The 25,334-nt window shown below is 42.1% G+C and overlaps 1 protein-coding gene across 4 annotated transcripts in view; it reads right to left on the bottom strand.

Moving 5' to 3' along the window:
- The window catches only part of KIF16B (kinesin family member 16B), a 284,713-nt gene that overhangs the window by 200,605 nt on the left and 58,774 nt on the right, over window positions 1–25,334 (bottom strand). For all 4 annotated transcript variants that reach the window (XM_059406507.1, XM_059406508.1, XM_059406510.1 and 1 more), the window contains exons 11-12: window positions 20,669–20,734; window positions 17,441–17,500 (exon numbers count right to left, since the gene is read on the bottom strand). In XM_059406507.1, coding sequence (XP_059262490.1) covers window positions 17,441–17,500; window positions 20,669–20,734 — 126 coding nt within the window. The remainder of the gene's footprint in view (window positions 1–17,440; window positions 17,501–20,668; window positions 20,735–25,334) is intronic.

Raw genomic sequence — 25,334 nt, 5'->3', positions numbered from 1 at the left:
TTTTAAAAGATAAGTAAAGTATAATTAAAGAGCACTGAATTATGAATAAGAAAACAGGAGCTAGCCCTGGTTCTACTCTAGAACTTTCACGCCAAGTCATTTAATTTCTCTTGGCCTCAATTTCCATTAAAAAAAAAAAAAAGAAGTAGACTCGAACAAGGAAAGAGTTTCACCAAGGTTCCTGCCCGGGCCCCCTTGTTCTAACATCCCATGTTCTGTGAATAGGATGGTTGTTGAGATCTCTTTTAGCATTTTTTTTTTTAATTACTTAAAACATACACAATGACACGGCCCTTTGAGGGAGACAGTGCCATCGGGGAAAGAAAGGAGTCTGAATGGGAATTGGTGTGGAACATAAAAGACTTCTTTAAGATGTTTAGATAATAACTCCAGACCTAGATCAAAGACACATTAAATTGCATCTACTGTGACCTTGCAATTTCTCAACCATATGTACTGTCTAAAGCCTTTTAATAAAGATCTTCAGAAATCAATGTAATTTGATTTCCGCTAAACCAGGACAGTCATGAACATTCTGGTTAAGCAAAATACTGCCACCAGAATAAGTTGAGGTCTTTATCTAGTTTACTCGGAATGTTCATTGAAGATCTTTTCTAAGATGAAGAGATACAATTCACTTAAAATGTGCCTGCAATTTTTTGCTACAATTATGGTTATTAGTTTCTCACTTTGCAGAAAAGAATATTGACCTGGCTAAAATAATAGCTACAGCTCCCAAGAGCATGGGGGAGAGAGAGCCAGCAGGATGGGTAGTCACACTCTAACAAATAAGACTGACAGGAAATGAGGTAAGCTGAATCCCAAAGACCCAAAGATCCAAAGACCCACCAGATTTGGGTTGGTTCCAAATCACTGCACTGGTATGCCCCAAGTATCCCAGAAGGTCCCCTTTGGGCATTTGTGAGGGGCTGGTGACAGAGTGAGTGATAGCTCTCCAAGATGACTGAGCAGCAAAGTCTCTGCATAAACAAATCGAGGAGAGCTGGAGAAAGCTGGAGGAGCACCCCGTGACCCAGGGCATACAACGCTGGGGCAACTTGCCTCATGACAAGGTCTGAGGTGAAGTCATTTGGAAAATGAGGCTAACTAAAAGTAATGGGAAGTTTTTTAATACCATTAGGAAATGCAAAGTAGAACCACAATTTGACAGATCCAATGAAAATAGCTAAAATGAAAAAAAAAAAAACAACCTGCAAATATTGCTGAGGAGGGAAAGCAGCTGGGCTTCTCATATAAGTAGGAGTGTAAATGGTACAACTACTTTGAAAACCTATGTTCACTATCTACAAAAGCTGAACATCCACCTGGCTCTATGACCCAGCAGTTCTGCTCCGAGGTATCTACCCAATAGAAATATGTATGTATGTTCACCAAAAGCACACTCAAGAAGGGTCAAGGCAGCACCATTTCTAACAGCCAAAACCAGGAGACAACCTAAATTCAAAGCATAGAATGAATGAACAAACTGTGACATTTACACAAGTAAAATCAATCCAACTATGTGCAAAATTATAGATAGATCTTACAAATATAATGCTAAGACATGAATCCAATCACCAAAAATAATAATAATAATAATAATAATAATAATACATTCTGTAGGATTCCATATGTAAAAGCAGGATACACAAAGCTACAGTCTCCGAAGTCAGGCTAGACATCTCCTGTGGAGAAAGTAGTGCCTGGAAGGGAGCATGGCAGGGACACTGAGGCACTGACCACATTGTCTCTTCACCTGGTTGTAGCCTATGTGGGCATGTTTGGTCTGTGAAAACCCATCAAGTGGCAGACTTCTGATTTGTACAATACTATGTGTGTAATACATAAACACCCAGCCTGAGACAGGCCACCAGGGGACATTCAAAAAAGAAGAGTTGTCTCCATCCCACCTCCCAAAAAAATCCAGCAGAAAGGGACAGAAAGGAAGCCCTCACTGTAGACCTGTGAAGCAGAGAAGCAGGGCAGGATTCCTACACCCACGGTATGAGGCCCTCAGGGATAAGTCCATGCAGCCTCCGGAGAAAGAACCCAAGATCTTCTCCAGTGGAAGGAAAGCTTAGAGCTCAACTCGACCAGCCCACTCCATTTAGGACTGAAAAAAATGAGAGCAAGATAAAAGGGTTCTACTTGGTCCAAGTCACACAATTAGTTAGGGATAAATCCAAGTGTAAAAACCAGGTTGCCTCAGTTCAGAAGACTTAAATAATTATAAAATAGTCACAGTATTTCAAAAGCCTGAATTATGGGACCACCCAGAAAGGGAAAGAACGCAAAAAAGCACAAGGCCTTTGTCCATTTCATTCAAATGAGATAAGCAGTGACAAGGTGATGGTATGCACACAAGATTCACAGAGAAGAGAACCGGGACGTCCTGGAGAGGGGAAGAGAATGCCACCTTAGAGGAATCTGTAACATAGCACACCGAGGCTGAGATACAGCAGGTTATCACCTTACCGCTACAATGCTTTCCTTAGGCTGCAGCACTCAAAATAACAATAGGACTGACTCTTGAACAACACAAGTTTAAGCTGCGTGGGTTCACTTATACACAGATGTTTTTCAACAAATACAATACAATACTGTAAAGGTATTTTCTCTTCCCTATTTTTAGTAACATCTTCTTTTCTCTAGCCTACTTCATTATAAAAATATATTCTATAATACATAAAATAAACAAAGTATGTGTTAATCGACTGTTTATGTAATCAGCAAGGCTTTCCGTCAGGGAAATAAGCATGTTTCTCTGCCTAAGAAAAAGACTTTAGAAAGGGGCCAAAGCAAAAGAGCCCAACCTTGGCGGAAGTAAAAAAATCAAAATCATTATTAAAGAAGGAGCATTACCAAACACAGAAGGAACCCTGAGCCGTTCTTTCAAAGAAAGCAAATCTTGTCTTGACATTTACAGAGATAACAGAGCAGATGGTACTTAAACTGTGGCCATCATCTATTTTGGTTTTTAAAACACTGATGAACAACCAAACTCAGGACAAATACAGGGCACTTTCTAAGACCACTTTTCCTCTTGTTCTTTATAGTATGAGGAAGCAAAAAAGACAAGGGTTAGGGAAAGGCACAACAAAAGCCAATGCGTGTGAACGGGGAAAGGACCAAGGTCAGATTCAAACAGACCAGAACTGGGCAGTACAAAGGAGTCACGAGCCCAGAATTCATGATTGCATTCTTCCTCCTTAACTGTGACCTCTGTTGACCTCTTCCTCCTTAACTGTGCACCCTCTGGACCTCAGTTTCCTTGTCTGTAAATTTTGAAAGAAAATACTAATCCTATGCTACCCTCATGAGGCCACTGAACAGCACGAATTAATACGTATGACATTTACAACCACAGCATGCACATGGTTACCGGACACTTGAAATGTGGCTGATGCAGTGGGAATACAGAACTTCTCATTTTTATTTAATTTGTTCATTTAAATTTTAAAACTATACCCAGTTGATTTACTAGAAGACTTTTAAATGTGTTTGGGACAGAGTTAATATGAGAATCTGCTTTTCAACTATAAATTTTATAAAATCGAAACACCAATCAAGTGTATCTTAGACAAATTTTGCATCTGTGTTGAGATATACTATAAATGTGAAATTCACACATGTCAAGGACTCATTAAAAAAAAAAGCATAAAATACTTCGGTAATAATTTTTATATTGATTACATGTCAAAGTGGGGTTTTTTTTACATAATAGCTTAAATACAATGTAGGGTTAAAATTAATTTCAGCTATATCTTCTTTTTTTTTAACATTGCTATTAGAAAATTTTAAATCCCTCCTATGCGGCTGGTGTTACATTTCTATTAAACATTGCTGACTTAGAATAACGCCTAACACACAGTCAAGTAAGCGTGCAGTAAATATTATCTACTATTCTTCTTCTTAATATTAAATTGCTGGATGCAAAGCAATTTGGGGGTAGCACAGTAAGGCTCCAAATACAATTGAAACAGGTCTGGACCTCAGAATCTAGCAAAGGAGAACCAGACAGTCCATAACAGCTTTATAGTGCACAAATTATTAAATATCTAGCTGTGAAAAAAGAAGACTTAGAGGGAAAAAAAATACAGAATATATTAAAAACCTTCAAAATTATCTTTATACAAATCTATAGAAATCAGAAGAGATTTGTGTTAATCACCCAATTAAACTAGATCCAGATGAAAACAGAAAAAAAAAAAAATCACATTAGGAACCCACGCCAAGTGAAGGCAAACATCTGCTGCTTGTGGATGAATGGTTTTGCTCCTGCTGCGTCCAGAGCTGATCCACTGGGGCGGTGGTCTTGCTGGCTCCCTTGGCCTTGCCCAGGCTGAGAGCCAGCTGTGCAAGGAATGGGATATTTGGATCAAGGACTCTCAGTTCTTAAAGACTGAGCAGACATACACCAAAGAAAGGCAGGCTGGGGTCAAACTCCTACCAAAATGAGAGCCAGAAAAAAGGGGGCCCAGTGAAAGCATGCACCCGACAAAACAAGTTCAAGAACGTGCACAGAAACACTATTCATCATAACCAAAAGACAGGAGATAATAGCCCAAACAAAGATCACCGACAGGAGAATGGGTAAAATGGGTGTGGCAGAGTGGCATAATGAAGAGGAAACCACTGCTACACACAGCATGGGTCAACCTTACAGCAACAACATGCTGCCCAAAAGAAGCCAAAACAGGAAGAGAATATAATACATGACTCCACTTGTCTGAAGCTTGAGAACAGACAAACGTCACCTACATGACAGGTGTCGAAACAAGAGCTACCTCAGTGAGAGGGAGACGAAATATCAGACTGGGCAGGGGTAAGAGGGAGCCTCTGGGGACTAGGAAGCATTCTCTACCTTGATCTGGGTGTGGGCTGCAGGCGTGGACACACACAGCAAAATGCATGAGCTGCCCACTTCAGGTGGGCACAGTATATGCTGAACCTCCATTAAAAAAGGAAATACCCAAGTTTTTTCCCAAAGGTCCTGTGAATAAATCATTCTATTTAACAACACCAAAGAATCATCTATTGAGTTGAAATTTCTTTCCAAACGGCATCACCCAAAGGCTCCAAATGCTTGCGTGAGTGCCCAGTGTGGGGACCACAGGACACTGCTGCAGCCGTGTGTGCAACGCCTCTCCAGGGGCCTGTGCCTGTGCAAGAACCACGTCAAGATGTGCTTTAAAGGATGATCTTCCATGTGCTTTAGCGCTAGGAGGCCCTCCTCTCCTGAGGAGGCACGGGGCACCTGTTCATAGTGGAGACCTGGGGGTGTCACCTCCCACAGTTTCCCTTGTCTGAGTCTGAAGAACCCCCAAGATGAACTTTGAAAAAGGTCCACAAGTGGTGTCAGGTGGAAACCACTTGCGCATGGAAAATCAACTTCTGTTACATGCGGAGTAACTGACATTTAAGTGGTTTTGGATGAGACACCGGACTTTGCAACTTAAAGAAGTGTCGCAGCAAGTTCTGCTCTAGATTTCAGTCCAATCTGCTAAGAAAGCCACTGTAGTTTTTACTTTAATGGCAAGGACAAGAAAAGCTTACATAAAACACATTAATACGGAGGAGCGTACTGGATCCAGAGGCAAATGACCCCCTTCAGCGGCCCGTGTTGTTACGTTCTTTCAAGGGGAAATCACAACTACTGGAAACTAACTCCTCTCATCTAGGAGACCTAGACCACTTGCTCAGGAAAGCTGTATGTAGCTGGCAAAGCTGGTGCTAGAGAGTAGTACATGAGATTTTAGAAACGTATAGCCATCTCCCCTCCCTTGCAAGTAACAGAACAACCTGGTAATAAATATCTACATGCCACCTAGGTCCATATTTCTTGCTCAGTAGATGCCCACTTGCTAATTATACTGTCTTACAAATTCCTGCTTTTTTTTTTTTTTTAAGGATTTTATTTAACAGAGAGAAAGAGCACAAGCAGAGGGAGGGAGGACAAGCAGGGTGGGGGGAAGAGAAGCAGACTCCCTGCTGAGCAGAGAGCCCAATGTGGGACTTGATCCCAGGACCCTGTGACCTGAGCCAAAGGCTGGCACTTGACAAACCGAGCCACTCAGGAACCCCCAAATACGTACTTCTTAAAACCAACACTTTTGCTTTAAAAAAAAAAAAAAAATCACTCTGCTGTCTGGAGTTAAGAGAAACTGCTGTCATCTTTAAATAATGCAAAGCGAAAAATCAAGCAGGATGCTAAGCAAAAGTAATCTCTTAAAACCTGCTGCTGTATTACAGATGGAGGGCAATGCCAGCTCCCTGCTCATAGTAACTGTTGCTAGGTAGACTGGGCTGGGAAACATGAAGCCAAAGGGGTCAACTGGAAATTAAGCTAAATTCAACACTACATATGAAAAGCTGGAGAGGAGAACACACCCACATTGAGGGCTCATTTTAAATAAAGTAATCAATCTAAAGAACAGGAAAATGCGTTTGAATACAGGGAATGCGTTGTATGCCATCATTCTATTCTAAAAGAGCAGTTTCTATTCAGAAAAGAGCAGTTTCTCTCATATGAAATCTTCACACCACCGTACAGATACTCAACTGGCCCTTTCACATAATTTTCCAGCTGAATATAGGACTTCTGAGTCATAAAGGAAGTATTCAAAAACATTTTCCCTTGAGAAAAAAAAAGTTTCAGCTACTTTGCATCTCATTTCCACTGAAGGTATCTTACACCCCAGTACATGACACCCCAGGCTTCACCAAGACTCACCCACTCCCCCCACTGCACAATGCAGAGCAGCTGTGTCTCAACTTCACCCCAGCTCCCAAGGTAGGCCCTGGTTCATCTCAACCAATTCCCTTATCAAAGTGATTGATCTGGCTTGACAAGCCAAGGCCAGTCCGCACAGGGTATTTCCCTGGCCCCAACGGTTGGTTTAAAAACGTACCATTCAGGGCAAAGCTCAAAATTCTGTTGGGGACTCTCAAACCCAGAACCCTCAAATTTAGATGGTGTGGCAGGTGGATATAAAGCTGTAAATGCTACTATTGCTTTGCCATTCCAAGACCAGAATGTGTGAGGATGAAATCATTACAACAAAAAGGCAAAACCAAGAACAATCTCAGAGAACCAGAGCCAGTGCCTTGATCAAACCATGCCTAAATCACACGCTACCTCCAGACCATTACTCTTCTGTGAGTTAATAAACCCTTTTACCATTTAAGCAAGTTTGGAACTGGATTTCCTACTACTTGAAATAAACAAACATAAAATGCTACACTATAAAATGTCTTAGAAGTACTGCCACATTGTAACCGCATAAAACGATACACTTCTGAAAGCTTCTGTAGAGGTTAATTTTTTTTTTCTGCCCAGTTGGGAGGACATCTGTTACTGGTACTTTTACATATAAGAGGATGGATTCCCAGAAAACCAAACAAATAAAAAATGGTTAACATTACTGTAATGCTTACATTGCTAACTATGTGCTGGACAGCACTGTAAACATCCCATAAGTGTTCATTTGTCACCTTATGTGACAGGTATGATTATTGGCAGCAGTTACAGTGAGGTTCTGGGAATCAGAGAGGTCAACATGACCCAGGTCAGAAGAGTGCACAGGCAAAACTCTCTCGGTGAGGCAGGCTGCGAGTCATCTCCTCACTCCACACCCACCCCCTCCCCTCCCCACCACACACTCCTCTCCAAACCCACAATGGCTAGAACTCATCCAAGATGAGTTAGATGTGCTCCTGGGTGACATGAACAATAAACTGATCTGTACCATGACATGGTTGCTTTTTAAGACCCCTGCCAACAAAACCAAGTTCCTACAGTTCAGCACACCCAGTGAGTTCAGGTGCACATAAAGCACACTTTCATATGACCAGGCAATCTTTTCCTCCCTGACCATGGCAATAAATATGCAGTAAAAGCCCGTCAGCGCACATGCCTCACTGCCAAAGATCAGAAGGAAAATCCCCTATGTATTCAAAATAATTTATCGCATGGTTCCAACATTTAACAGGGTGCATTTGACTTATTTCTGAGCCTTTTGCTCCAGAAACGTTATTCAAAAGTAAGAACCAACATATACTTGTATTGCCTTTATTTATGGGCAGTTCCTTCAAGATGAAAACAGCCATGGAAAATATGGTAGCCTTGGCATTAGTAACAGCATGGGAGCTGGTTTTGGGAACTGTTCGCTTAGCCTCTGACCCTGCCAAGTTCTTCAGTCAACCTCCAGTGCTGTAGTGTTGACAGTGGTCCCCCCCATTAATTATCGAGTCCCAATTTCAGAGAACAATGAACTGTATTACTCTGCCCTTAGTCTTAACAAACAGTTGCAAGAGCAGAACTTTAGAAAAGGCAGAACACACAGTCTGATGGAAATTAACACCCAGAGTCTACCTTCCACGAGAGGCTGACAAATTAACAACTTCATACCAAGTCAAGTGCAATCACATCTTTTTCCTCCTGCTTCAGATCAAGAAAGAACCAAGGAGATGGTACACGTGAATGCACTAAAAAAGATAAAGGGCTCTGCACATGGGGCTTTTGTAGGTGACTTTTGTTCAAACACGAAGTCATCCGCATTAGTCTGCAGATTAGAGTGGGGGAGACATACAAGTTCTTACCATGCTCTCTCAATTCATCTTTATTGCAACCCCTATCCCAAATCCTCTACAGAAACACAGGAATACATGCTCACACATACACTCTGTTGCAAATCACTGTCACTGGATGGTAAGGCAAGGGGACAAGGAATGAGAACAGAGAAAAAAGATGCTTGTGGTCACATTTTTCTGCAAAAATGGAAAGAATCACCACTCACCCTGAAGTCATGTCGTTGGGTAATTCCCTCACACTTAACTCTGATTTTAGCCACATGAGTAGCTTTGGCCAAGGAGACATTATCAAATAAAGTACAAGTGAGGTTTGAAAAATGCTTCGATACTGGGTCTCAGCTTCTCAAGAGACCACCATATCAATGAGCCCAAGGATGAGAGAAACGAGGCCAGATCATGCGCAGTGACACCGAGCCAACCACCAGCCATGGGAGTGAAGCCATTCTCGACCATCCTGGGAATCCGATGAGCCAACCTATGTCACGAAATCATGAAAAATATTAAGTCTATTAAAACCACTAGGTTTTAGGAAGATTGTTATGCAGCAAAAGTCCTCCAACTTGTTCTGAAACATTCTCAGAAATGGGAGAACACAGTTGACCAAGTTCAACCATTATTCACAGAACACTTCCTAGTTATAAAAAACTAGTTATAAAGCACTAAAATTTATGAGAGATACAAAAATGAACAAACATGTTTCCTGACCTCAGGAGTTTTATAACCTAACAATAGGAACAATGAGCCTACATTGATGAACTCATTCATAACAACATCTCTAGTGACATATCCCCAGGTGTGGCCATTCTAGCCTTTCATTTATTCAGCATTGAAACCTGTTCAGCAGCAAAAGAAACAGAAACTAAATCCTCACGGAGTTTACATCCAAATGGATATCAATGTTACAAATGCTTTCTAGGTGAGTGGCTCAGTTGTAAGCGCCCAAATCTGGATTTCAGCTCAGGTCATGATCTCAGGGTTGTAAGATCAAGTCCTGCCTTGGGCTCATGTGCTGAGTGTGGAGCCTGCTTAAGATTCCCTCCCTTCTCCCTCTACCTTGTCCTCCATACATGCTCTCTCTCTTCCCCTTTAAAAAAAAAAAAAAAAAACAAAGCTTTCTATTCTTCTGGGGCTTTTCAAAGCACTATAAATATAGACAGATATATTAATACATTTAGCATAAGTTATCTTTTTAAGTAAACTTAAAATACTAAAACTGAAAAGTAAGACATGTAGTTTATATAATCTGAAGCCTCAAACATCGCACATCAGAGGAAGGGACTATATTGTTTTGTCAACAATCTATTTTCTTAAGGACGGTATTTATTTGAGTGAGAGAGAGGGAGAGAGAAAATCAGAAGCAGACCACACTGAGCACAAGGCCTGATGTGGGGCTCCATCCCACAATTGTGAGACAACGACCTGTGCCAAAACCAAGAGTCAGACACCTGACTGAGCTATCCAGGTGTCCCCAAAAATCTATTTTTAAAAGGAGAAGAGAGGTTATGTGAGCTTACCAAAGAATGCACGACTGGGGGAAAAAGTCTTCTAGCACTAGGATATAATCATCTCCAGGAGGGCAAGGATTTTTTTGTTGTTGTTGTTGTTGGTTCATTGGCTATACCCAATGTCTAGAACTATGCCTAATACAGAAAATGTTCTCAATAAACATATGTTTACTGAATGAGGGAGGGAGAGAGGAGAGGTCAAGAATGGATGGATGGATAAATGGGTGGTGGATAAAGGATGGAAGAGAGAAAATGAGTCAAGCTGGCTAAGCCATTACAGGGAGGGTATTCTTAAATTCATAGTAACACTTAGAAATTTTTTATCGACGCAGGCAGTAATCCTAATTTATTAGGATATTGGTATGTCCAAACAAAAAATGCTCTCTACCTCTCATCCCATCTTTACCAAAAAGCTTTCAAAAGTTTGAAAATAAAGTTTTTAAAACTTACAAAAACGAAACTCACACGGCAGTTACTGAGATCATAAAGGCATGACCCGCCATGGACAGCAACAATAAGCAGGGGCTCAGCTGGACCGACTTTCTTCTCACATGAAAACCAAAGGGGAAAGAGCACTGACTTCCAAAACTCCTACTGCAGCCAGTCTCTGCTTGGATGAACACTTGGAAACTCAATGTAGTATCTTCACATAGCCAAATGAGCCCTAGAGATAATGCTCTGTATTTTTAGATGCTATTATAAGCTAGAAACAATATGTGAGACTGTGTGAGGTCAGAATTAAATGCCCAAACAGTTGCTAAAAAGGAAGGTGACCCGTGATTGACAGAGATTCCCCCTCCTTAATCCAAAATCTGGGCAAAATCAATGTCCATAAACAAAATTCTATCCTAAAGCTGCCCAAGGTTCATTTCTTGTACCAAGAAGAGGTCAAGATTAACTACATCTAAAGGAGACAAAGGCCGCAAAGCATCACCTCTCCCATAATTTGTTTGTAGGTTTTCTAGAAACCAGAAGATTCGGTGCCCTGGGCGGTGGGAATCCAAAGGCCTGCCTTGATCTGCTGAGCAACAGCCCCAGTTATTAGTGCTGCTTCCAAACGCATTATTCTCCCCAACACACGTCTGCTCTGCAAAATGGAAAACCACAGACAGCCTGGGAAAAAAAAATCTTTTATGGGTTGCCATAATCTTCCAGAGACAAAAGTTCAGTTGACTGATTCTATCATAAAACAGAGATCAGCTGGTTTAAAGTAAGCATATCCATGAAATTCAAGCTCAGAAAACCTTATGCCAAGAATGGATTCCAATTTCACTTTACTCCATTTCTTATTAGTCAAAACATTCTGAAAAAGCAAAACCTTTTCTCCCATCAAAGTGTTACCCAGCTCTGTCATGCGCCTGTCGTGGCCTGCCTCTTCTCTTCCCCAGAGATGAAATATTAAGACACCAGTACGATTTAAACTTCAATCATCTGCATTAGGATCCCACCATCACATAGACTCAAGTATGCTCCATCCCCCACATTCAGTAACATTGCTTACTGTGTGTGTGCAAGAAAAAAAGAAAAAAAAAAAACAAAAACTCCACTTAATTAATGTCTGAAAACAACAACAACCACCTTCATTCGACTTCTACACCAGCTCACTTTTCAAGGGCAAGTCTCTCCAGTTGCAGCCTCTGCGTCTGGGCAGCCTGCTTCCTCCCCGACCCTCCCGGGTGCCAAGTCACAGTCAGATGTCCTGTGCAGGGCAATGAAAACACAAAAGCAAGTCAGACCCCGAGTCATCAAAGGGTGTGTTTTCAGAAAGGAGGAGACCCAATTTATTACAAAATGGGAAGAGTAGCCAGCGCTGGCGGGAGTCAAACAGAGAGCGCTCTCAGGCTGCAGGCAGCGCTTTGCGGTTGGGCTCTGGACAGCCCGTGCCCAAAGTCAGTGCTCCCTTCTGCCACACCATCTGTCAGGCACTCGAGAGCTTTATGCTGCGGTCCAAACTGACTGTGATTTATCTTGAAGCACAGAATTCAAGGAGTTATCTGGAAGTCATCAGATAACATATCTTCAAGCATTTTTTTTTTATTCGTTGATGAAATGCAAGAACAGAGAAATCAAACCACGTACTGAGCAGACAAACCAAAGAGGTATGTAAAGGGTAGGGTGGGGGAGGGGAGGAAAGTAGGAATGGACAAAGCATTTGGGAGCTCGTTACTTGGAAAAATTCATCAGCAGTAAAACATATGGGATTTATAAAAAGCCAAGCCAAAAGGCACATGGGAGGGGTATCAAGTAGTCACTTTATAAACCACTTCAAACACTGAGTAGTTGGCACGATATCGAAGCTATGCAAACGGGGAAGCAATACCGTGGCCTTGGGAACGCACTGATCCCACGGCTTCTAGTTGCTGGATTTATCACAACATTAAGTTCCAAGACCCAAGAGAGTTATCACCGTTTAATACAAATTCAGCCAGGATGAAAAACATAGAAAGAGAGAGGAGGAAGAGACGAAGAGTCCAGATGGAGTCTCTGGGGCTGGCACAGCATGGCAAGAGACTGGGATGTGGCACTCTGGTAGCAGACCAGGTCAAACCATGAAAGAGAAGCTACTTCAAGGCTTACATCCCAGGGGCTTTAAACAGGGAACTGGCTGAAAGAGGAGCTTGATAGCCAGGAGGGATGGTGAGGCTACCCTCAAACTGACGCCAGCAGGAACAGGCATCACTCGTGAGCAGGAGGGACACAGGGGTGAGGCCTGTGTCACCAGGCAGGACGGCACCCAAGGGGTCATGTGGATGCCACAAGAAGCTGGAGAGCGAGAGGTCTGCTCTCTTGCTCCAATCTCCCGGGGACTCCCACAGGAGCCCATCGGACCCCGGGAGTCCATCCCTCATGACCCAGGGCAGAGCTGGAGAAGGGGAAGAAGAGTTCTGAGAGCAAAGAAACCAAGCCTGTTCCCCCCTTTCCTTAAACACTATGGTGCAGACCCAGGAATCCTGGATTCTGACAGAGCGCCTCTGAGGGGAAGCCTGCGAGCCTGCAGCTCACAGGTGACAGTGATGCTGCTGGTCCAGGAGTCACACTTCAAAAGGCAGATATCTAACTGATCCAGATGAAGGACAGGACCATAATCTAAATCAAGGCAGCCACAGCACATTCCTTCCAAAGACTAAAAAAAAAAAAAAAAAACCACACACACACACTCACAAACAAGCCTTTCAAAGAAGATTGAGGAACATACGATGGAAGGTAGAGGTAGGAACAAGACCACTGCGTGTACAACACCCCATTTTATTTCTCCCACCGCTCCATCAGCTGTGTATGCTTCCAGGTCATGAGGGGCTGAACGTTCCCCCTAAAATTCAGCTGTTGAAGTCCTACTCCCCAGTACCTCAGAATGTAACTGTATTAGGAGACAGGACCTTTAAAGGGGTAATTTCACTAAAATGAAGCAGTTAGGCTACAATCTGCCCAATGTCCTTATAAAAAGAGGCGATTAGCACACAGGGGGTGGGTGACCAGCGGTGCAAGCACACTGAGAAAAGGCCACGTGAGGACACAGAAGGGCACCAACCACAGGCCAAAGAGAGAAGCCTAGGGAGAAACCAACCCTGCCAACACTGTGGTCTCAGACTTCTAGTATCCAGAACTGAGAAAATGAATTTCTGCTGTGTAAGCACCCCAGTCTGTGAGGTTTTGTCTGACAACCACAGCAAATTAATATAAAGGTCTTGGTTTTTGTTTCTTGATACTACTTTAACGCAGTTAAGTTTTTGCTGCATGCCTGCTCTATAGAGAAGCTGAGTTCCAGAAGCTAGCTCACGGGATGATAAAGAGACAATCCTTGCCCAGACCCTGCTCCTGTTCAGAGAGAGAAGGCAACCAACCTCAGATTGTGATGGTTGCTGTGACAGAGGTAAAACCAAATGCTATAAAGGCGCAAGAACAAAATCATTCCAGTTGGGAAGAGGGAGAAGTCTGACTAGAGCGAGCGCTTCCACATGGATTCTGACAGGCCTGGAAAGGGGAAGGAAGCATCTGGAATGGTGAGCATCACAGACAAAGGCCAAGAAACACTCAGAGACCCATCACACAGGTATGCACTGGGACCAGCAGGAATTCTGGCAGGGCGGGTGGGATGCCAGGGGTCCTAGAGCAGGCAGAACTGACCAAGTAAACAGGGAACTGAGGAGACCACTGCCTCTGAGAGTCTGGACTTTAATTTCCAGAAAATGAAGATTAATGAAAATAAGGAAGGCAGGTTAAGGGGCAAGAAAGTAGATATACAGAGTACATCACGGAGGATAATAAAACTCTCATTACCTAACTGCCCAAGAACAGCCTCCTTAAGATTAACATACTTTGTACCTTCATTAGCCACTTTCAAAAATAACTCCGAGGACTGTATTATGCTGTGGTCTATTAACTTGGATCTAAGGAAGAGGTTGCCGTCCACCCTGATTTTTAAGCTAGGAACCAGGGTATGTGACAGTTGCGGGTTAAGTGTCATGACTCAGTGAGTCAGAAAGGGAACAGAAGCCCGAGATCCAAGTCCCACAGATCAAAGCCTAAGGCTGTCACTGTCACCATGGTGCCCCCAGCCTGGCTGCAAACAGCCATCATCCCTTCTCAGAGCACCAGTCTGGCCCGCTGCCTTCCACTCTCCCTCCACCCCCACAGAGGGCCTTGGATCACTCATCCAGAGCAAAGGAAGCCAAAGACCAAATTAAAAGGGAACAAAGTTACTCTTACTCCTTGGCTTGTGAGCAATCCAGGGGCTCAGGATTTAGTGGTTTTAAAGGAAATGAAGGGATTTCCATGTGTAATTCTGCCATTAAGGGACCTCTGCCTTCCACGCTGAGACCCCTACCCCTGCATGAGAGGGGGCTCCCATTTACTCCTGAAGCAACTCCACATAATGAATGCTGATAGACTAATCCTGGGCCTCATAACTGAAGGAAGAGATACAAGCATACGGCACAGATGGCTCAATACTGACAAAGGAGATCATTCTGACGACTGAAAAGATGGGTTATGCTCCTCTCCTTGGTCCTCTCTTGAAACAATACCCACGTGTCTCCTTTGAAATGACTCACCGATACACACGGACAAGAAAAAGCAGCAAGGCAGACACTCGTGGCACTAACAAACACCAATCCGCCCGTGCCGCTCTCCCTTCCATCCCCTGAATATTTTAACTCTCTTCATTTTTCTCCCCAAAAGTCTCTCCTTGGGTGTTCAGCACTGGGGGCTTGAAAAGGCCAATAACTGGCAAACAGGAAGAGTCCACAACTGGGTCCTGACAATGAACATACTCCTGGGAATTTATTGGTTCACTGGGCCGGTCTCTACAAAATGTGCAAATTCTCTAGAAGACCAAGTTCCCAGAATTTGAAGGCTCACCTTTTAAAATGGGCGTGTGTAAATTAAACCACTGATCTCAAAGCAGGTTGTACAATTACACCGCTGGCATCACTTTATTGCGAATGAAGTGTACTTCTTTCCCTCTTGATTTTTCAATTCAGCCAAGTGACCTGCTTTGGCCAACATGATGCTAGCAGGCACGGTGCAAACAGAAACGTGAAATGTGCTTGTACAACTAGGCCTGCCTGCCTGTACCTTAGCCAAGACCATGAGAAGAGTATGCCCTGGACAACAGCTGGTCCAAGAGGCTGAGAAACATGTGGAGCAGACCCCAAACCCACCCACAGCCTGGACCCAAGCCCAGCCAACCCCCAGCCAACCTGCACACGCATGAGAGAAAATGCTGTTTTAAGTCACTGGGCTGGAGTGAGTTCCATACAGCATTACTGGAGAAAGCTGACTGAGGGACAGTCTGACAACAGAAACATGGGAAGGGATTTCATAAACCACACAGATACAAACTCATCAGGTAACAAGCCCCTTTCCTCATCCATTTCCAAAGCATGTTTTCAAATACAGCATTTGAGTAGCTGCCTTTCTTTTTTTAACCTCAGGCTTCAGGCACTGTCTTCCAATAAGACAGCTCTTAAAATATCAAACGTGAGCAGAAAACCACTACAGATTTAAAACACAAATACCAGCAGAGAAATCCAAAACGGGCTTATAAGAGCAAGAGATGGAAAAATGTGAAATATCATCAGCCTTCCTCGTAATCTTTAACACCTAGCACACCTCACAATTCCACTCTTCTCATCTGAAAAGTTATAAAACTATAAAAATAAATAGATTTATGAATAATGGAATTGGAATGGCAGGACGACTTAACTTCAGGGCCCAGAATCACCACAGGAGGAAAAAAACGTAACAAAGGAGCGGAGGGGTCCATTGTGGGGGCTCTCAGGCTGGATTCCTCCACGCAGCTGCCATAGAACCCCTTCTCCAGGGACCAGGGCTGCACACAGCAGAAGGGAGAGGCTCGAGTCTTCACGGCACTGCTGCGCTGCTGCCTGTGCGGACTGGCACACACGCAGTGATTTTCAGAGCTAACCATTTGGTTTCTCTCTTCCTCAAATGGAACAGATTTCCTTCTTCTCTTTTACCAAATTTACTGAGCAAAGTGTACACTGTGCCATGAAACGTCAAACAACGTGGGCTTCACAGTCAGGGGTGGTGGCACTGCTTCTGAGAGCTGATGCCGCTGCAGGGGAAAAGTACCCACGTTTTGTGAGAGACCCCCCCCCCCGCTGATTGGCTTTGACTCACGTCTCTGGTGGTCTTTTAAGGTGGGGGTAATACTCTATTGGCATTTCACTTGTGGTGGGGCGTAATTCCCACACCTGACTACCCTGAAATGTGAGCGAGGTCCTGGCTCCGTTTTCCACACAAAAATCTCTTGACACAGGAAATAACAAGGAAGTACCTCAAAATAATATGACACTATCATCAGAACCAGGAGGGGAGAAAAGAAAGAGTGGACTGGGAAACCCTCACTCAGGGCCGTGCTTTCTGTTCCCGGAAGTGTCAGCTCTCAGACACCACAACCCACCCACGCGGAGCAGCACAGCACAACCTCCCACCTCACCAGAAAGTCTTTTCAAGCCCCGGAGCAGGCCAGGCCACCTAAATGGCACATGGAGAACTGAACACAGTCCACTGCTGACCCCTCTCTCAGAGTTGTCAGACACAGAACTAACTCGCCCCCGCTTTTACACTGGGTTTAACAAAGGCAGGAAGGATGCCCATGAAAATTAAGGATGCCCTTGAATATTAAGGTGAGTTTAGTATGTGCTGAGTTAAAAATCGAAAAACTTGTCTTCAAAATCAAACCAGAAACCCGATCCCCAAAAGTCACTGATCTTACCTTAAGCAAAGCACATAATAGCCATATTTGAGAGAGAAAGAAAAAACGTTTTACCTATTTGAGCCAAGAGAGTAAGATTAAGGCACCATATTACAGTCCTTACTTTCAAAATATTTTGGGTTTCATTCCACTTATTTGTCCATTCCTTGGTCAATTCTTGAACCTAAAGGAAAAACAGACATGTGTGACTATTCCATAAGAAACTTACTGTGATTTTCTTCTAGAAAGTTTCCAAACTCTTAGAACTTATCGAAGGATGTACCATATATTTTTTTAATTAGATAGCAATTTCAATCTGTGAAAGAACTATAACCAAAGATAAATCAAACAAGCTAATCTCGTCCTATACCTACATTAAGGCAAAGAAAAGAACAGGAAAAAAAATTTTGTCAAGTTGCCTAGAGTTTTACAACACTCTTTTTCCTGGTATACTTAAATAAAAGCTGCTTCCTTGGATATTAACTGAAGATGACAAGTTTAAGGATGACAATGTCCCATTAAATCAGTTACTTTTTTCCTGATTATACTTTAGGGTCTAAAAAATAGTGATTTATGTTTCTTTCTAATTAGATGTGGTGATTAAATCACCCTAGGTGCTGCTGTTTTCTTTAAGAGATAATCTGCTTTTTTAGCTAATTAATAGGGTTTATAAATCTCATTCTATCTTTAAAAAAAAAAAAAAGCTTTTTAATTAACTCTTTTAGCAAAAGCAAAAATCTTTTGATAAAAATCAGCTTCTTCCCAGTCTGCTATAACTCAGGGGAGAAAGCCTCCACAATTTTTGAACACAGCACAGTTGGAAATTACTTCTAAAATTTAATGAAAATATTCTGCTGGTTCCATAAAACTTTTTAAATGGTCCAGTACGTGATTCTAGTAACCCAGTGAGACAGTACCTGACTGAGAGGTAGAAAAAACAGAATGTGTCCCATAAAAAGGAATATCCCTGAAGCTAAAACAGAGTAACTGGTGGGCTGGGGGTGGAGGGGGGGGGGGGATATGACATGATTAGACAGAAGACACTCTGTCCTTTGAAAGCCTTTCTCCTAATTTAACACCTCTGCCGCTTCTGCACTCTTGTCCCACCTGAACTTACTGCTCTTCCCACTGAGGAGTTGGCTTACTTAACCAGGCCAAAGTGCCTTCCTAATACTCTTGCCGCACACTCTCTTCCGAGGGAAGCCCCTGCCCGCAGGCCACTAGAAAGGGCATTCATGTCAGAAACCTCCCTGACAGAAAGCCTTTGTGACTGACAGGAGGCGAAGAAACCGGAGCAATGGTTTACCGGAGAGCAAAACCAAAACATACCTAACCCACCTATATCCCATCGTTCAGGGGCCATTCACTTTACTCCACTCACCCCCCACCCAGGGCTGGACTAAGTTAAAATCATTATCTCCTCATTTTTACTAGTAAGCACAGTGAAAATCCATCATCTTTTTGGTTAAAAATAAATTAATACAACACACAGGACCAACCCTCTCTAGCTTTGGTTTTTGCGTGTTTTTACTGGTCTGCGAAGACTGTCTTCGCTGCCTGGGGCTGCACGCATGCTCCGGTCTCTCATCCCCTGCGCTACGCCAACCTCAGTCTCTAAAGATAACATTAAAGCCACGTGGCTATCAGGGTTTGTTTGGGAGAAGCTTTCAGAGAGGGAATAGTTTTATGCCTTCTTTCCCTAGAGGAGAAGAAAATATTAGTGTATGGAATTTACCAATTTATGATAATAATCAGTTAACAGATTCTCACTGGCAATTTATCTAAGAAACACAGCATTCAACAGTAAATGCTTCTGCATTTCACCAGCGGGTATGTACTCCCTGAAGAAACAACAGGCCTATCAACCCTTTTCAAATTCAATCAAATAATCCTAGCTTTAAACAAATTGTTAAGTATGCCTTGAGTTGATTTTACTATTAAATTTAAAGCAAATAATCTTCATTTATAAAACAGACAGAGGTGGGATACCACCCCTAACAAATGATCAGCTGATAAGATTTATGGCCAAGCAGATAGCAAACAATTGTAAAAGGTCAGCAAAAAACTAGATTAAAAGTAACAAATTGTTATGAACAAGATAGGTAGTCATTTCTGTCACAGCATGTGTAACACATTTAAATTAAAATGTTTATTGGTTTCTATTAACTTGCTAGGTACTCCTGAAAACGATTATTAAGAAACAATTTAAGACTATATCAGGACATTTCAAAGCACTCAAAATTAGAATTTGAGTACTAAAATATAAAATTTCATGAGAAAAACAGGAATTAAGAAACTAATGTTTTTACTAATGCTATTATCAGCAAATTCATCAGCATAATTATCTAGGGAAATGTCAACAAGATCCTAACTACAACCCAATTTATATTTTCAATATTGTGTAGTCTTGAAGAGCTTACCAAAAGAATCCAATTTTCCTTCTCAATCTATTTTAACCATTCAGCACAGTGAACAAATTACAATCTCCAAAAATGTTCTCAATGCCTGTTTTTCTTTCCATGGAGGTTTTTTTTTAAAAAAAACAAAAACAGAAACAAAAATAGGATAGAACCAGGTCAGCCATGAAACGTCAGGGACCATAGCATCTCCAGAGCTGCCCTCTCTGCCAGTCACTCCCTGCCAGTCGCTCTTCCTGCTTCAGCTCTCACTAGCTTGAGGGGAAGTAAGCATCTATCAGGACCATTCAGAGATTCTCCAAGGGCCGCACTTCCCACCAGAAACAAAGTAAAAGAATGATTAAAAAAAAAAAAAAAAAAGACCCTAAACAGTGGTCCTGCTTCAGGTATGGTGAAGCTGAATGCTGGTGCCTCATGAATGCTGAACATGGCCTCCCTCGCCCTAGTCACTCCCCACACCCCCACCCCCATCTGCTCTGAAGGATCCAGAAGCCTTGCGGCTTCATCAGCACTGCCTGCAAGTGAATTTCAATTGCAGTTGACTATCTGTACAAAACATTTATTAAGTCACAGAGAATGTGATAAGATATATAAAAAGTCAACTATAGTGTTCTTTATATTTTTTTTAATATTTTGCTTATTTGAGAGAGAGAGCACACAAGGGGCAGGGAGGGGCAGAGGGAGAAGCAGACTCTGCTGAGCACGGAGCTGGCAGGGGTCCGGCTCGATCCCAGGTCGCTGAGATCTCACAACCTGAGCTGAAGTCAGACATTTAACTGACTGAGCCACCCGCTTCTTTAAAAGTGGCATGTGGCAGAGAAAAGGTTAAGTGAAATCAAGAAGGAAAATGAGTTTTGGACAGCAAGTACCAAAAAGCACACTTAAAATAATAGCAAAAGTCAGGATTTAAGAAAACAACTTGAGGTATCACTTACTCTTGCTTCATTCTGCTGAAGTTTTTCCTCCATACTTAAGGCTGTGGGGGAGTCTAAGAGGGCAATCTACAATTTAAGCCATAAAAGAGAACAGCAATTAGTAAACAATTATCTGCAGGAAAGATTTGTCCATGATTGATAATTATCAAAAAGTACTATATAAACTATTAAGCAGAGGTAAAATGTCTTGTCCCACACCCCCTAAAAAGTGTCAGTCATCACTATGTCTTCAATTGATGGGGTACATATCTCATAATATTCAAAACCATGGCATCCTAGCAAACCTACATTTGCAATACAAAACAGTAAAGCAAAGGAAAAAGACAAACATGTACCATACTGACATTTTGCCAAAATCAAACACAACCTAAATCCCTAGATCAGAAAGCGTTCATCTGTTATAAACATGCACAATGTAAAAATTCAAAAAGAAGCATAAATCTTGCTCAACCCCTGGCTTCTGAGATTTACCCACCTTGATACATGCAAATGAAACTCATTTATTTTCACTACTGGATTACACTCCATATATGGTATGGCTACACCACAATCTATGTACCCATTTTTTTTTTAATCTATGTTGCAAAGGTATAAAGATTGACATAAGAATGATAAACACCAAAATCAGGCTAGAAGTGGGACAAGGCAGACAGAGCAGGAGAAGCAAAGCGAGCCAGGTGGGACACACAGGGGCTCTGACTGTGTTTGGGAACTCATAATCTGAGAGGCAGGGACCTAGTATTCCCTAGGATGTCATCAGAAATAAAAGAAAGGGGTCACAGAAAAGGTAGAGATGAGAGCACACAGTCAACAATGTAACAGCATTGTATGGTGACAGATGGTAGCTACATTTGTGGTGAGCATAGCATGTAGAGAAGCTGAATCACTCTGTTGTACAGCTGAAACTAATGTAACACTATGTCAACTAGATTCAAAAAAAAAAAGGGTCTCCCTCCCTCCCCATCCCACAGGCAACCAGTCTTAGCCAATATGCTAGCTAAACCTGCAATTTTTTGGTCGTATGCAAGCATATTTTTGTTGTTTTTTAAACAAACAGCATGAATACTATTCTGAATAGTGCCATTTTCACTCAACAATATATCTTGGAGAAAATTCAGTGCAAATAAATCCACTTCATTAATTCCAACACACTGTGCAATATTCCACGATATGGATATTCCATAATTTATGTTAGTACTTCCCTCTTAATGAAAATGCAGGGTTTTTTCTAATCTTCTGTTTTACCAGCAATGCTATAAATGACTATCCTGTACCAGTTGCCTACCTTATACATAGCTATATCGATAAATTCCTTGAAGGGAATTTGTGAGTCATTTATATGTATGATTTTCTTTTTAATTGCCAAGTTGTCCTCCTCAGAGACTATAGAATTTTTTCATTATTATTTACTTCTCAATTTCTATTCAAATGAATGCAACAGCCGCAAGGTGATCTTTTTGGGCTCAGTTCAACATTCAGGCTAACAAGACTACCGGGGGCCACACTTGGCCTCTGTCTCCCCAGCAGACAGCAGAGCTAACGACAGGATGGAAAGGTCCTCATGAAGTCTCTGCAACTGTCCTCACAGCTGTCAGGAGCTATTGTCTTTGGCCCTCTCAAAGGGTTGAGACTCAAACCTGCAGACTGGGGGGCTCACCTTGGCTTAGACACCCCACACCCCACAGAGGCAACATCTCTTGCAGAGGCCTACCCCCTGAGGTCCACAAGAGACAAACCCAGTTACCAGTCACTGCACTCTGGGAAACCCAAAATTATGGCTTCCTGCACACACTTACAGTTTATGTATACTCCGTCCTAATCCTGATGCAAGTCTTCTAGAAGGGTCATTTTTATCATCAGAGATGTTGCCCCGTTCTAAAGCTGGCATCCCACGTTTTCCAGATTAGAGAGAATAAAGCCAGCAAGTTAACCGTTAGTAAAGCAACTTCATCCTTAGTGAAGGCAGAGGAGTTCTGCTAACCATGACGACGGCACATGGAGGCAGCACCTAGCACGCTGTCTTGCACCCAGATGGTACTCAACAAAGAGGTGCCAGTGAAGAAATGCAAATGGCGGGCGTTATTATGACGGCACTGTTTATATATGATCAACAATTTTCAAAACAATCAGCAACCCCTTTTCAACATGGCTAATTTTACAGACTCCACTCTTGGTCTATCTTTCCTCTCTACTCAAAGCTGAAACATTCCTACCGCACTGACTACTCAGCAGATAATCAGACTGAACACAAGCACACAGGCTATCATGACCGTTACATCTTTTGGAAACCTGACCTCAGTCCTTTTAAAAGAAATTTTGGGTAAAACTAAACCATTTTCAATTAAACTACTCTTTGCAGGGTGTCCATTTAGAAGAAAAATGTTCAGGATTAAATAATACTCAGATGAAGTTCATGCGTTAAATCAATTACACTACATCAAAAATGCAGCAGTATCAACGCTACTAACCACGTGGACCAGCACCTGCTGCCTCCTGCCCTTGCCAACGTACTCTGCAGTCAAGCACTGCGGAGCTGTGCCCATCTGACAGGTTTTTTAAGAATTCTGAGGTACAATTTACATGCAGCAAAATATACAGCTTCATGACTATTTGTCAGTGTGCCCATTTTTGTATATATATTTATTTCACTATTCTTAGTATTTGCGTTTACTGTATTTCAAGGGACGTTGAGCGTAATTTCATAGATTAGGAACCATCTGAAACTTTTTTCTGTGAACCGTGCTCATATCCTTTGTTCACTTTTCTATCAGCTTGTGATCCTTTATCTTTTTTCAATATTTTATTTATTTGAGAGAGAGAGAGAATGAGCAAGCACATATGGCAGGGGGGTTGGGGGAGCAGAGGGAGAAGCAGGCTCCCCGCTGAGCAGGGACGCTGACATGGGCTCAATCCCAGGATCCCGGGATCATGACCTGAGCCAGAGGCAGACACTTAACAGACTGAGCCACCCATGTGCCCCATCTTATCTTTTTTAATAGAAGCTCTTTTCATAATAAAGAAAGTGTACAAGTTGGCAATCTTACTTCCTGGTTTGCACTGATTAGAGCAAATTTTCATGGTGTCATATAAATATGCTATGTTGTTCCTTAGCTTGGTCTATATGAGCTCTCATGAAATGAGAAAGAGGAGTTATGGTTCCCTGTGGCAAATGTTTTTAGCTTTGTCTACTGCTATTTCCTATAGTGTTGTTGTGGGTTTTTTTCCTTTATAAAAGCTGACATCATGTTTGATTTTAATTATGAATTGCATTCTTTGCTATAATAAAGTGACTTTTTTATGTATACATTACATAAAATATAACAACAACATAATGCAGTTTTTGTACCTCCTTCTTTCCCCTTTGAATTACCTAGTGGGCCTGTGCTCGGTCTTACAAACATCATGTAACAGTTTTACTATGTGACCCTCTCAGAGATGTGTCCATCTTAAAAGTTTGCACATGGTGATATTTTTATTATCCAGCTATCATTTAAAGTTTCTCTGTGACTCCAGCTACACAAATGAGAAATCCATTCTACTTCCATCTTCTCTTCTTGTCTTTCTTTGCCTCCTGACTTTTCTGGCTTATTTCATTCCTGTATTGTCTAATTTTCTCATCTCCAGATACATTCAAGAGAAAAGGAGTTCACAGACATTCTCTCCTGCCAGATTCAAAGCAGAAGTCTGAAAATATGCTTTAAATGTAACAAAAGAGAATACTTGAAAAGACAAGCGATCAAAACGCTTGACTTCATTAACCATCTGAGAAGTGCACACTAAAATCCTTCTTCAGCCCAACTCTGCATCCATCGGATGGTTACAAGGAGAAATGGACAATCCCACTGGTGTGGCTGGGGACCTGCAGCAACCAGAGCGGCACCTTCATACATTGATGGTGGACTCTAACTTGGTAGAGGCTCTTTAGAAAACTGTCTGGCAGTATTTTCTAAAACTGAACAAACATTACACCTCTGACCCACCAACTCCACTCTTAGGTATAAACCTAGTCAAAAGGTTTATACCTAAGAGTATAGTAAAAGACATGGAGAAGAGACTCAATAGCAGCACTAACAGCCCCAGAAAGGAAACTCCCCAAATGTCCATCAGAATTAGAAGGGAGAAATGAGCTGGGACACAGGTGTCTGATGGAATTCAGCATACAAGGGACAATGAACGATCCACAATTACGGGCAACAATATGATCAATCTCACAAGCACAACACGGAATGGAAGAGAGATCAAAGGAGTATATACTGCATGATTCCATTTATATAAAAAAAAAAAAAAAAACAGGTGACCGTAAAACCTAATCCACACCCTCAGAAGTCGGGGTAATGGTTACTCTTGAAGGAAATGGCAGGTAGCACCCGGAAGAGGGACATGAAGGGGGTCTTCCAGAGTCCTGGTAAGTTCTGTTCCTTCATATGGGTGCAGGTTAGATGGCAGATTCAGCTTGCGAAAATTCACTGATCTGGATACTTATAATATGTAATTTCCCTGTACATACACAATTCTTCAATAAAGAGCTCCTATATATGTATGCATATACAAACCACTACATATATATCTGTATATCTCTATCTGTGTAGCAGGAGAAGCAAATACATGTTCGATTCTTGTGCTTTATTTACGTTATACTTTTGAAACTCTGATGCACATGACCCTG

Source organism: Mustela nigripes, chromosome 7 (assembly GCF_022355385.1).
Source record: "Mustela nigripes isolate SB6536 chromosome 7, MUSNIG.SB6536, whole genome shotgun sequence".
In the NCBI taxonomy this organism is placed as follows: Eukaryota; Metazoa; Chordata; class Mammalia; order Carnivora; family Mustelidae; genus Mustela; species Mustela nigripes.
The sequence above is the reverse complement of the archived record's forward strand: the minus strand, read 5'-3'. Positions and strand labels throughout refer to the sequence as shown.